At 38.1% G+C, this 12,183-nt stretch overlaps 3 protein-coding genes across 3 annotated transcripts; 2 read left to right on the top strand and 1 right to left on the bottom strand.

Annotated features, from left to right (window-relative positions):
• Positions 1 to 2,019: 2,019 nt before the first annotated feature.
• LOC141845855 (uncharacterized) lies at positions 2,020 to 3,576 on the bottom strand. The gene is made up of 5 exons (XM_074733857.1): positions 3,211 to 3,576; positions 2,859 to 3,041; positions 2,480 to 2,575; positions 2,243 to 2,398; positions 2,020 to 2,169 (listed from the first exon to the last, which is right to left on the bottom strand). Exons 1-5 carry the CDS (start codon positions 3,574 to 3,576, stop codon positions 2,020 to 2,022), a joined length of 951 nt encoding a protein of 316 aa, XP_074589958.1.
• A 2,372-nt stretch (positions 3,577 to 5,948) lies between these two features.
• Positions 5,949 to 9,180, top strand: LOC141845784 (exocyst complex component SEC15A-like). Its single transcript, XM_074733794.1, has 2 exons — positions 5,949 to 6,225; positions 6,658 to 9,180. Exon 2 carries the CDS (start codon positions 6,671 to 6,673, stop codon positions 9,041 to 9,043), a length of 2,373 nt encoding a protein of 790 aa, XP_074589895.1. The 5' UTR covers positions 5,949 to 6,225; positions 6,658 to 6,670; the 3' UTR covers positions 9,044 to 9,180.
• A 1,537-nt stretch (positions 9,181 to 10,717) lies between these two features.
• Positions 10,718 to 11,719, top strand: LOC141846800 (thiosulfate sulfurtransferase 16, chloroplastic-like). Its single transcript, XM_074734861.1, has 5 exons — positions 10,718 to 11,106; positions 11,170 to 11,246; positions 11,310 to 11,380; positions 11,457 to 11,510; positions 11,591 to 11,719. The coding sequence occupies exons 1-5, from the start codon at positions 10,928 to 10,930 to the stop codon at positions 11,669 to 11,671; spliced, it is 462 nt and encodes a 153-aa protein (XP_074590962.1). The 5' UTR covers positions 10,718 to 10,927; the 3' UTR covers positions 11,672 to 11,719.
• Positions 11,720 to 12,183: the final 464 nt, after the last annotated feature.

Here is a 12,183-nt window from a genome sequence, read left to right on the forward strand (position 1 = left end):
GATTTGGAAAGTAAATTGCTTTTTCCCCCTCTTCTCTTCTGACACGGCACCCCCCATCCTCTCTTCTCTCTCTCCCACTCAAATGCTAGTTTTACCTTTTTTTTTTTATTTTTTTGTTTTATTTTATTTATATATATATATAATTTTTATTTTTAAATTAATTTTATTTATTATTTTTTCATTAATACTTATTTATATATATATATATATATATAGCCATCAAGTTGGATTAGGCCCGCCGGGTTGGTCCGTCCCGTCAAGAAATTTAGGTAGATTGGGTTGAAATTTTATTAACCCATTTTAAGATGGGTTGAGGTAGATTGGCCCGCCTAGGCCTGCGACCCGCGTGGGTTGGCCCGCGGCGAGCTTGGATTGGCTCGCGGATCGAGAAAGTTTATTTATTTATTTTAAATTTTAAAATTAAAGTATAAAACTTAATGAATTAGTGGGTCTCATCTATTTAAATACAATTTAAACTTAAAAATTATAATTTAAACTTAAAACTTTCAACTTAATCAATTTAAATTATACTTCAAACTTAAAATTTTTAATATTTTTTTATTTTTTAGCAGACCCGCGTGTTGGTCCGCCTGACCCGCGGCCCACCTTGAGTTGGGTTGGGTTGGAGATTTCTCAACCCACTAAATTGGTGGGTTAGCCCGCCCCGCCCCGCCCCGCCATATGATAGACCCGCCATGGGTTAGCCCGCCTCGTCATGGGTTGGTTCGTTTGACAGCTCTATATATATATAATTAAATTTTATTAAATTTTATTTTTAAAAATAATTTTGTTTATTATTTTTTCATTAATACTTATATATTTTTTTTAATTTTATTTAATTTTTATTTAGTTTTATTTTTAAATTAATTTTGTTTTTAAATTTTAAATTTTATTTAGTTTTTATTTTTTAATTACTTTTTTAAAAATTTAAAAAGAATAAAAAATAAATAAATAAAAAGGAAAGGATAAAAGTGTAATTTAAAAGGGAGAGAGAGGAGGTGGGAGGGAGGGGGGAAAAGCAGGTCTCATTTGGAAACCGTTGGGAGATCTTAGCGTGTTGACCGGAGTATCGTATCATTAACTGAAGTATGATGCTTTTTTTCAACCCTTTACTCTTTTTTTTATTATCATTATTTTAAAAACTTATTAAAAGAATATTTGTAACAATTGTATCACATTTAATATAATATAACGTAATTTTAGATAAAACTAATTCTTGTTGTAGTATTATATATAAAATAACTTTATTTAAAATTTTGATCGACTATTCTAACTATTTAATTTTACTAATAAGATTATAAAATAAAATAAAATTTATTTAAATATAGATAATAATATAATAAAAATAGAATTTATAAAATTCAAAATTATTTTTAAAAATTTTAAATATTTTGTTAAAATTGACAGAATAAAAATATTTTTTAAATGAAAGAATCACGTAAACAAAATGTGGATGGATGCAACATGTTGCTGCAAGAAAGAATCCGAAGCATAGGAAACACGGCAAAGAGAAAGGAAGACCAACGCAGAAGCCTTGGCTTCGTCAGTCTCACGTCACCCTACAGCCGGGGAGGGCCGCGGCGGCCACCGGACGTCGAGCTCGAGGTCGGAGAAGGACGAGGACTCGACGAGGGGGCGCCGGCCGCCGCCTCGGCAGCGGCAGAAGCGGCGGCCGGCGCCGCGCGCCGCCCGCCAGGCGAGGGCCAGCGGGGCGCAGACGCAGCACCAGGCGAGCATCAGGGGGCAGCAGACGCAGAGCGTGCAGGTGGAGGCGGCGCACTCAGCCGCGGCCTGGCGGAGCCGCGGCGACGGAAGAGGACTCACAGGGCGGCGACGGGGGCAAGCGGCTCTGCCTCGCCCCATGTCCCCACCCTTACAAGCAACAACCACAATCAAAACAAGAAGCAACAAGATCACATTCAATGCTTAGCAGCAAAGTTCGATCACAATCAAAACCAGAATTAGCAACAAAATCACATTCAATGCTTAGAACACAGAAGAGAGCAAAACGAACACTACCTATCGACTCTCGAAAGCTTGCGTGGAAACAGCAGCAGTCTTGCAGACAGGGCAAGCATTTTTCTGAAGAAGCCACCGTCTGATGCAACGTACATGATACCTGTGACCGCACTGCAGCTCTCCGATTGCATCGTTAATGGCGTATTCTTCCTGTAAATCACAGGGAGGAAATTAAGCTCGACTGCAACAGAAACTTAGAGGGCATGCAGATCGAAATACTTACCTGACAAATGATGCAATTCGGTTCGTCGTCTGATAGAATTCGTCTTCTTAAAGCATCCAGAAATGAGTATTTAACCTTCCTTAGACTGCTCACGATCTGTTCCTCCTCCAGCCCAGTGTTCACCTGCCCTATTTGATCACCCAGCTCGAGAAGCTCCTGTTCGATCGGAAATGGGAGGGCAATCCCATGAATGATATGGAACTTCAAATGATAAGGTGAAAGTGAATCTGTGAGCACCTCGTAGGACATGTTATCGACATCGAGCCACTGGTCTTGGAGTTGCTCATACACATCTAGTTGCCCTAACTGGACGATCGTCTGGAGCAAGATTATCTGAGAAGTAAAACAAATCTGAGAAGTCAATTTGCTAATCTTTTACTTGTTTATCCAAGAACAGATACCATCTATCGCAAGGTCTTGTAATGGAGTGGAAGTTATTTGACATTATAGAAACACAGAATTTTGTTGTATCTACGAGTAAAACTGGATCTGATGTAGGGTTCTTGAGGGTTCACAATTTAGATGATGTTTAAGAAACATATGAATGTATTAATCGAAGAATTCAACTACTTTCCCTGAAATTAGTAAAGCAAAGTAGTTGATTGCAGCTGATTACCTCCTCGGATCTATATGGAGTAGGGGGAAATCCTGGCGAGCGATGAAGATATTCCGAGCGTACACGATCATGCCCTAATAGAGGTGCGTTAGGGTTCGACAGGGTATCCTGGTGGTTTTCTCTTCTACAGGAAGATGGACTCTGCTGAGGAAAACAGCCGAGATTCTTAATTAGGGGCGAAATCTTTGACATTGTTCGAAAATTAAATCAGATCGAAGAAATGAAGTGATTTGCGGCCCGAACGGACAAAAAGGGGGAAGAAAAAACGAATTTTTCGTTAGGGCAACAAGAAGAATCGATCTTAAAACCCTAAATTAGAGGAACTCGCAGAGCAAAAGCTAGGTATTTTTACCTCGCCGGCATCCAGGAGCCTTCTTCCGGCCAAAGACGCCTCGGTGGAGGATGGAGTCACCGGCGGCGCGCACGAGATTTTGCCAACGCCGTGAATCCGCCTGCCTTCCTTCTCCGTCTTCCTCCTCCGGAGATTCTTGTCGTGCGGAACCGACGGATCGTAAGCCTGCGAGGCCGCCTCGGAGGCGCAGCCCAGCCGCCGTAGCGCCGCACCGGCGAAGCCCTCTTTCTTCTTCCTGGAGGGCGATGGAGGATTCATGAGATGCCTGCGTTCGACAGAAGGGACCTCGCATGACATGGAGATACCGCGGAGGAGGCGATCCATGGGTGACGACGACGAGAAGGCGCCGTCGCCGGAGGCCGCCATAAAGAAGAGAAGCGAAGGCGCGAGAGGAATTCGAAATAATCGACAAATATGCCTTTTTGTCTAGGGAAAACCGGCGAAGAATTGTTGGGATCGGGTACTCGGCAATTCGACTTGAAATTATAGCCGACCAATTATAAGGGCCCACGTCTCGTAGATTGATGGAGATATTTCTGTGTTTTTTGCAGTAAGCATTTGATTGGATCCAGTCATTGCCGTTGGAACTTGAAAGAGGCAAATTTGGAGGGAGATCTTGGTGGTTGAATGTCAGGTTGACTTCTGCTTTTATCTTTTCGGTCCGGAGATATCTCAAAATTTGGGAGAGACTCTTTTGAACAACTTCTCATTGTAAGTAGTGCTGTCTATGGTGGGTATAACCGTCAATTTGAATGGCCAGGCATCGGTCAGGTTAATCTGTCCCCACTAAGTAATTTAGAAGAGTTGGGTTTAAATTTTATCAACTCATTTTAAAATGGATTCAGATGGATTAACCCACCTAGGGCCACGATCCGCGTGAGTTGGCCCACGGTGAGTTTGGATTGGTCCGCGAGTTGAAAAAGTTTATTAATTTATTTAAAAATTTAAAATTAAAATAGAAAACTCAATAAATTAATAAGTTTTATCCGTCTAAATTACAATTCAAATTTAAAATTTTCAATTTAATCAATTTAAACTATAATTCAAATTTAAAATTTTTAATATTTTTTTTATTTTTAACATGCCCGTGGGTTGGCCTGCCTAACCCACAATCCATCTTAGGTTGGGTTGGACATTTCCCGACCCATCGAGTTGGTGGGTTGACCCGCCCTGCCTCGTCATATGATGAATTTTTAGTGAGTTGGTATGCCCCTCTATGGATTGGCCCGTTTGACAACTTTAATGGTGGGACGGATTAACCCCATCAAAACTTCATCATATGATAGAATAGGACAAACTGATCCATCATTTTAGCGGGTTGAGAAATTTTAACCCAATTCAAGATGGATTGCGAGTTAAATCAATCGACTTACCAGCTCAGATATATATATATATATATATATATATTATTAATATTTTTAAATTTGGATTGTGAATCCGATGAGTCTAAGTTCATCAAGTTCTTTATTTTAATTTTAAATTTTATAAGATTTTATTTCTTAATCCACAAGTCAATTCAAGCCCATCACAGAGTGATCCATGATAGTCGCTGGTCCAAGTAGATCGGCCTATCTATATCCATTTTAAAATGAATTGATAAAATTTTAATTCAATTCATTTAAATTATTTGACAGGATAGATCAATCCAATGGATTTAATTTTAATTGGCAGTTCTAATCATAAGTGATACAACTTTTAACGATCTATACGATGCGAACATATACATTCACAAGGTATGTACTTGCTACGTAGATGTTCGTCTATGATGCACACGATAGTTCTAAGTAGCCAAGGTGGATGACACAAAATGTTAAGAAGAGACAATGAACAATACAAACTATTATGATGAAGCTAAAAGTTTTTTTTCTTTTGCATAAGGTGGAATCCGCCATTTAGGGCTTCACACGGTCAAGTTTATAACCATTTGTGAGAAGATAAATATAAAAGCTACAGTTGAGCACGATGAAGAAGAGTATTTATTATCTTGACTTCATTTTGTGAGCCAAGAAAAGATTTAACATGTTATTATTATTATATTAATAAAAATTCTATAATCTTTTATTTTATAATATATGAAAAATATAAATATTGGGGGTTGCTACAGTGCTAGAATGGTAATTTGTATGTATAAGTATTAGTTGATTTAAATTTGTACTTAAAATAGTATCATCTATGGTATCAAATGTGATTATATGTATATTTAAAATTATTAATCTATTTATATATAAATAATTTTTAAAATATTTTTTAATTATTAATCATGTACTACAAATTTGAAAGATTTTTTATTTTATCTTGATTGATTCGATTTTAATCTCTGTATAAGATCGTAATGTTATATAGGATTAAGATCCTATGAATTATAAATATAACAATAATAATAATCAAGTCTTATTTTATTATTCTTATATTGTGTTATATCATCTATTTTATTATATATATATATTTATTTATTTATTTTTAAATTATTAATCAAAATTTATTTATTTTAAAATGATTAATCAAATTTTTTTTATTTAATTCAGAGATAAAAATATATATATATTAAAAAATTAATATATTTATTTAGTCCAAACAAAAACGTACGACCAGTCAAACAAACAAGTCTTCCGCCGACAAATGTCGGGCCGGCGGATTCGGGTTCGTTTCTCTGTGCTCGCCCCTCCGCGTCAGCGAGCCATGTGTGGCGAATGGCGAGCTCGCGATGCAAGAGAAAGAGAGAGAGAGAGAGAGGGTAGAAAGAAAGAGCCAGGAGCTGGCCTCGAAGTGCTCGCTAAAGGTGTTCGTGTTGTTGTGGAGGACAGCAACGCATCGGGAGAGACTCCAACGCCAGCGGCAAAAAGATACCGACAAAGTGCCATATCGATTTGTTTATTATCCCTAACTCCCCAAAAGATCAGCGGAGCGAGAGCGACGATACTAAAGAGGCACTCCAGTGCGCCATTTCCTGTGAAGCCCTAGCTCACAACATACCGCTGACCTCGGTGGCCTAGGGGGAAAAGGAGCTACCTTGCGGTGTGTTTGATGTTGCTTTTTCATAGGTTTTCTTTGTGCATATTCATCTCCTGACTTGGATTTAGTCCCTGATGCATGTAAAAGTTTCCTAAATTTTAGATTTTGAGGCGAACCCTTGGTTTATTTCTTGCTGGAACTTCAATTCTTCCGTTAAAGGTCTTGGTTTGGCGAGGGTAATAAGATGAAGTTCAATAAGCATGGTGATAAAAGTTTTTGCAATGAAACTTTTGCTTGCTTTGTAGAAATTTTGATTAACCTCGAGGGATTTTATTCAACCAAAATAGTAACTGCTTTTTAAAGTGATATTATGTGAAATTGTATGACTAATGAGAAGCTTAAATGGAGTGAGAATCTCTTTGCTTCTTCTTTAATTCTGTTTTTTGGGAGTAAATATATATTTAAAAAAATTCATTTTGTTCGTTTCTGTGGCAGATTTTCTTTTTGAATGATGCATACTCCAGCTAAGAAGAGAACTTCGGCAGAAAATGGAGATGGAGGGATCGATTTAGTACTTGCAAGGTCAATTGGAAATGGGGAGGATTTGCGCCGGATTGTTCAGTATGCCTTTGAATTAGGGAAGCCCGATGCCCTCTTGCTCCAACTTAGGAATGTTGTTAAAAAGAAAGAATTCGAGATAGAAGAACTGTGCAAACTTCATTACGAGGAATTCATTCTTGCAGTTGATGAGCTACGAAGTGTGTTGGTTGATGCTGATGCACTCAAGAGCTCATTATCAAGCGATAATTTGAAGCTGCAAGATGTTGCTAGTGCACTTTTATTGAAGCTTGATGAGCTCCTTGAGCTTTATTCGATTAAGAAAAATATCGCAAAGGCCATGCAAATAATGAGGGTCTGTGTGCATGTTTTGAAATTATGCCTGCAATGCAACATGCATATCTCAAACAATCGGCTCTACCCTGCAGTAAAAATTGTGGATATAATTGAAAGGGAATACATACAGAATATTCCTCTTGAGCCATTCAAGAAGGTGATCGAAAAACAAATACCTGCAATTAAAAAGTTCATTGAGAATAAGGTGTCTGATGAGTTCAATGAATGGCTTGGTCGTGTAAGGAGCACCACTAAGAACATCGGGCAATTGGCGATAGGACAGGCTGCCTCAGTCCGTCAAAGGGAGGCAGAAAAGAGAGCTAGCCAGTGGGAAGCTGAAGAGCAGAGTTGGTCTGGTCTTAGTGATCTTGTTTTCACTTTAGATGTTGAGAATTTTGATGAAGATTCAGTGCTAGAGTTTGACCTGACACCTGTTTATCGTGCAAACCATGTGCACAGTTACCTTGGTATTGGGGAAAAGTTTCATGAGCACTATTACAATAACCGGTTAATGCAGCTGAATTTGGATTTGCAGATTTCATCAGCACAACCCTTTCTTGAATCCCACCAATCATTCTTTACACAGATTGCTGGATTTTTCATTTTGGAAGATCGAGTCCTAAGGACTGCTGGGGGTTTGCTGTTGGACAGTCAACTGGAAACATTATGGGATACCGCTCTCTCAAAGATGACATCTGTTTTAGAGGATCAATTTTCTCATATGGACACTGCAAACCACCTTCTACTTGTCAAGGACTTTGTCACTCTTTTTGGTTCAACTCTCATACGTCATGGATACCAGGTAAAGCCTTTGCTTGACATTCTTGATAACAGCAGGGACAAATACCATGAGCTTCTGCTCAGTGAATGCCATAAGCAAATAGCAGAGGCCCTTGCAAGCGATACCTTTGAACACATGGTGATAAAGAAAGAGTATGAGTACAATATGAATGTGGTATCATTCCATCTTCAGTCCTCAGAGATAGTGCCTGCTTTTCCATTTATTGCCACATTCTCTTCCTCTGTTCCAGATGCTTGTCGTATAGTGCGTTCTTTCATTGAGGACTCTGTCAACTACTTATCACACGGAGGTCATGTAAATACTTACGATGTGGTAAGGAAGTATCTTGACAAGCTAATGATTGATGTGCTGAACAAGGCTTTGCTCAACACGATCCATTCTGGTAGTTTAGATGTGTCAAAAGCAATGCAAATTGCAGCAAACATAGCTGTCCTAGAGCGCACTTGTGATATTTTTCTATTGCAGGCTGGCCAACTTTGCTCGGTGCCGTTGCACTTACTTGAACGACCTCATTCTGGTTTGACTGCCAAGGCTGTTTTTAAGGCAACACAGAATGCTGCCTATACTGCATTGTCAAACGCAGTTGATTCTAAGTTGGACGAATATCTTAATCTTATGCACAGTATAAATTGGACAGCTGATGAAGCCCCAGAACATGTGAATGATTATATGAATGAAATATTCATTTATCTCAACGAGCTGATAACTAATGCACAACCGATTATGCCTTTAGACGCACTTTACAGAATGGGGTTTGCTGCTCTCACTCATATTTCGGATTCTATAGTGGCAGCCTTTCTTAGTGAGAGTTTAAAAAGATTCAACCTCAATGCTGTGGTCGGCATCGACAATGATCTGAAAAGGTTGGAATTACTTGCAGATGAAATATTTCAAAGCACCGGTCTGAGTGATCTAAAGAAAGATTGCAGTTTCAGAGAATGCTTAACTGAAGCCAGGCAGTTGGTGAATCTTCTACTGAGCAATCAGCCTGAGAGTTTTATGAATCCTGAAATAAGGGAGGCAAACTATGGTGCTTTGGACTACAAAAAGGTTGCTGTTGTCTGTGAAAAATTCAAGGATTCACCAGATAGGTTGTTTGGTAGCCTCTCTGGGCGAAGCACAAAGCAAACAGCTAGGAAGAAGTCAATGGACACATTGAAAAGAAGGTTGAAAGATTTCAGTTGAATATTGACAATGCAATCCAGTTATGCTAGCTTGTGGTATATCTATGGATCTCCCTTGTTCCTATTTTTGGATTTTCCATAATGGTTATTTATCTTTTGAAATTTAATCATTCAAAACCCAGTATCAAGTTGCTATAATGTCTACATCTATAACAATTCAGAGTTGTCATAATCATCTATTAATATTCTTAGAATAAAACCACAATTTATCCAAATCAAACTCCATTTTGAGGGGGTTTTCCTCACAAGCTATTAGATGTGTGCAGAAATATGATGAGCGCAACTAATCTTGAAGAAATGTGATTTTTAATATGGCATTGATTTGAATCTATGACTATTCATTTCAGCTATTGTTCAGATAAAATGTTGGTGGGTTGCTTCTTCAGGTTAAAATTCTGTATTCTTGATACTTTTTTCTCTCGTTGAGTATTTCTTGAGTGCCCTTGTAACATAATACCATTAAGATATTTCTTGCATGTCTTAGAGAAACCTGGGTTGTAATCAAGTTTTGGAAACATTTAGGAACAAGGGTCTGTAGTTATACCAATTAGATCATCATACTTTTATCATCTTAAATATTCACCTGAAATTCAAACACAGTAATTCGAAATTTTCAATACAAGCATGTATTTTTCCCAGAAATATCATTTTATCAGTTCAGAAGCACCAAATAGGCATCTAAGATGTTCAAGATGTCACTGATCAATTTAGGAACTTTTTGATGGCACTTAAATTACTCATTAGTTGAACTTTAGATGAGTGTTTTGAGGTCCCTTACGCCTTTGCTGCATCATTAGCACTCGGAGACGAGCTTCAGTATTATTTGATCATCCATGTAAGGAGGTAAATATGCAAGCAAGACTGTTTATGTTCTTTGGTTGACCTACCCGCAAAGTCCACGGAAGAACATAAGCAATCTGTAAAGTAATTCTCTGTTTTTTTACTACCATGACTGTTCATGAACCCCTCTCTGTGGAATCAATGGGCACATAAACACGGAATGTTACTTGTCAAAGAAACAAGGGAATTCAGAAGCTGACTAAAATTTCAAAACCTTGGGGAGCAATCCATTGCCTCACTGTGTGTATATATATACATACACTGAGAAGCCATGAGGACATTTGAGTTGACTAAATTTCATCTTCTGGTTAATTGATTTGCCATGGCAATGACATGGAAGCAAATAGTGGTGTTGCTCGTAGTGGCTTCATTAAGTTTGCAAATTGCAACGACGGTGATGGCCATGAGGGCGATGAACGGATTATTGAGGTGGTCATGGGAGGAGCAGAGCGGGCTCTTGTTGCAGTCTCTGCCGCAAGGACCGGTGCCGCCTTCTGGGCCTTCTTGTTGCACTCATAACCCTAATGCCCCGCACTGCAGACCTTGTTGAGGATCAAGACTAGATAGATGAAAGTAGCAATGATGAGAAAGAATTATTATATAATATGTGATTAAATTTCTTTAAAGAAAGATTGCTAGCTTTTCTTTTCTTCCATCATAGAGATCCTAATAAACATGATTGCTAGCTGTTTCTTTCTTTTCACCCAAATCTATTTAGCTGGTGTAAGCCAACCAACCAACATTGCATTGCATATGATCGATCCATTCGTCGGCATCTATGCTCATGTTGGGACTTAAGTTGACATTAAGTTTAGTTTTGTGGTTGTGATGCTGATGTCTCCTTGAATGGCGTGACTTACAAGGATTAGCCAACCAGTTGACAACTTAGCTAATTAATAATATTTGAAGAGTTCAAGAACATTGGAATCAGATTAAGATAATGAAAGTGGCTTCTTGTGATTATTCTAGCCATATCTGACAGTTGGTAAACTAGTTGACTTTGCATATGATATACATGAAACCTTCTCATTGAGCTTCCTCACTCATGGAGAACCAAAAAAGGTTTGAACTCCAATTCATTTGGCTTAAATTTCTTCCCTCTTGCCTTAACTATTTTTGTTCATATTGTTTATTCTATGGCAGTGAGATTGATATTGTGATCGTAGATGGTGTTGAAGCTCGAAACCTTGTGGCTTCCGGTCATCATCGTTACTTGGATGTCAGGTAATTAAAACTCTGATCTATTGATTTGCTCATTGACTAATGAATGGAGCTTTATTTTCGAAGAATGGAGGAGGATTTCGAGAAAGGGCACCTGGAGGGCGCTTTGAATGTTCCTTACTACTCCTCTGTCACTCCTCAAGGTTGATCGATTACATTGCTCAACTTTTTTGGGGATTTTTTGGTGAATTTTTGTATGGTTTCAGAGAAGGTGAAGAACCTTGAATTTATAGAGCAAGTTGCGTCTCTCCTTCGACGCGAAGAGCCTTTCATTGTGGTAAAGTAAAGTATTTCAGAATGTTGGGAGTTTTAATGGTCATTGTTTGAACTTACAATTTCTTTGATTGTTGAAGGGTTGTCGAACTGGAGTACGAGCAAAACGAGCAACTATAGATCTCCTTAATGCGGTAGGCGAATTATATAAAGATATATCAACTTTGAAGGATACAAGCAAGAATGCTAAATTGTAAAGATTTAGCATTTTCAGGGCTTCACTAATGTCAAATACTTAGCCGGAGGCTACATGGCGTGGTTGAAGAGCGGAAATGAAGACACTTCGAGTATCTAAAGAGACCTCAAGCCTTTGGTTGTTGTTACAAGAATGGGCATTGTGCTTCGTTGGGAGTTATCATAATAATAAACGTTTGCCATCAGGAAGTTGAATCTTCAAATGATAATACTTTAGTAATAAAAATGAAATTCACAACTCCAGCGACCTCACATGATCGATCTCATGATCATCTGTGATTGTGAAGTGGCAAATCAAAAAATTATAATTGACCATGTTAAGGAAGATATTATTTCGATTTTATCAAAATTCGATTTTTATTCATTTCAATAATTTTGTTTCATCGTAATCAATTCAATTATGCTTTGAGGGTTCAAATGACAATGCACATGTTGAGAGAAAAATTAGAGAGTCATGAGAAAAAGGAAGAGTCATGAGAAATGCCTGTGAAAAGAATAAAGTATATTTTCAATTGATGTACAGTTTGCAATTACTCACAATCAGATAACAAGGGCATCGCTACAAAGATCGAAAGGCTTGAGCAAATATGCATATAAATCTAACAAGATGGG

Source organism: Curcuma longa, chromosome 15 (assembly GCF_044706935.1).
Source record: "Curcuma longa cultivar G26 ecotype Majalengka, Jawa Barat chromosome 15, ITB_CL_G26_1.1, whole genome shotgun sequence".
Classification (NCBI taxonomy): Eukaryota; Viridiplantae; Streptophyta; class Magnoliopsida; order Zingiberales; family Zingiberaceae; genus Curcuma; species Curcuma longa.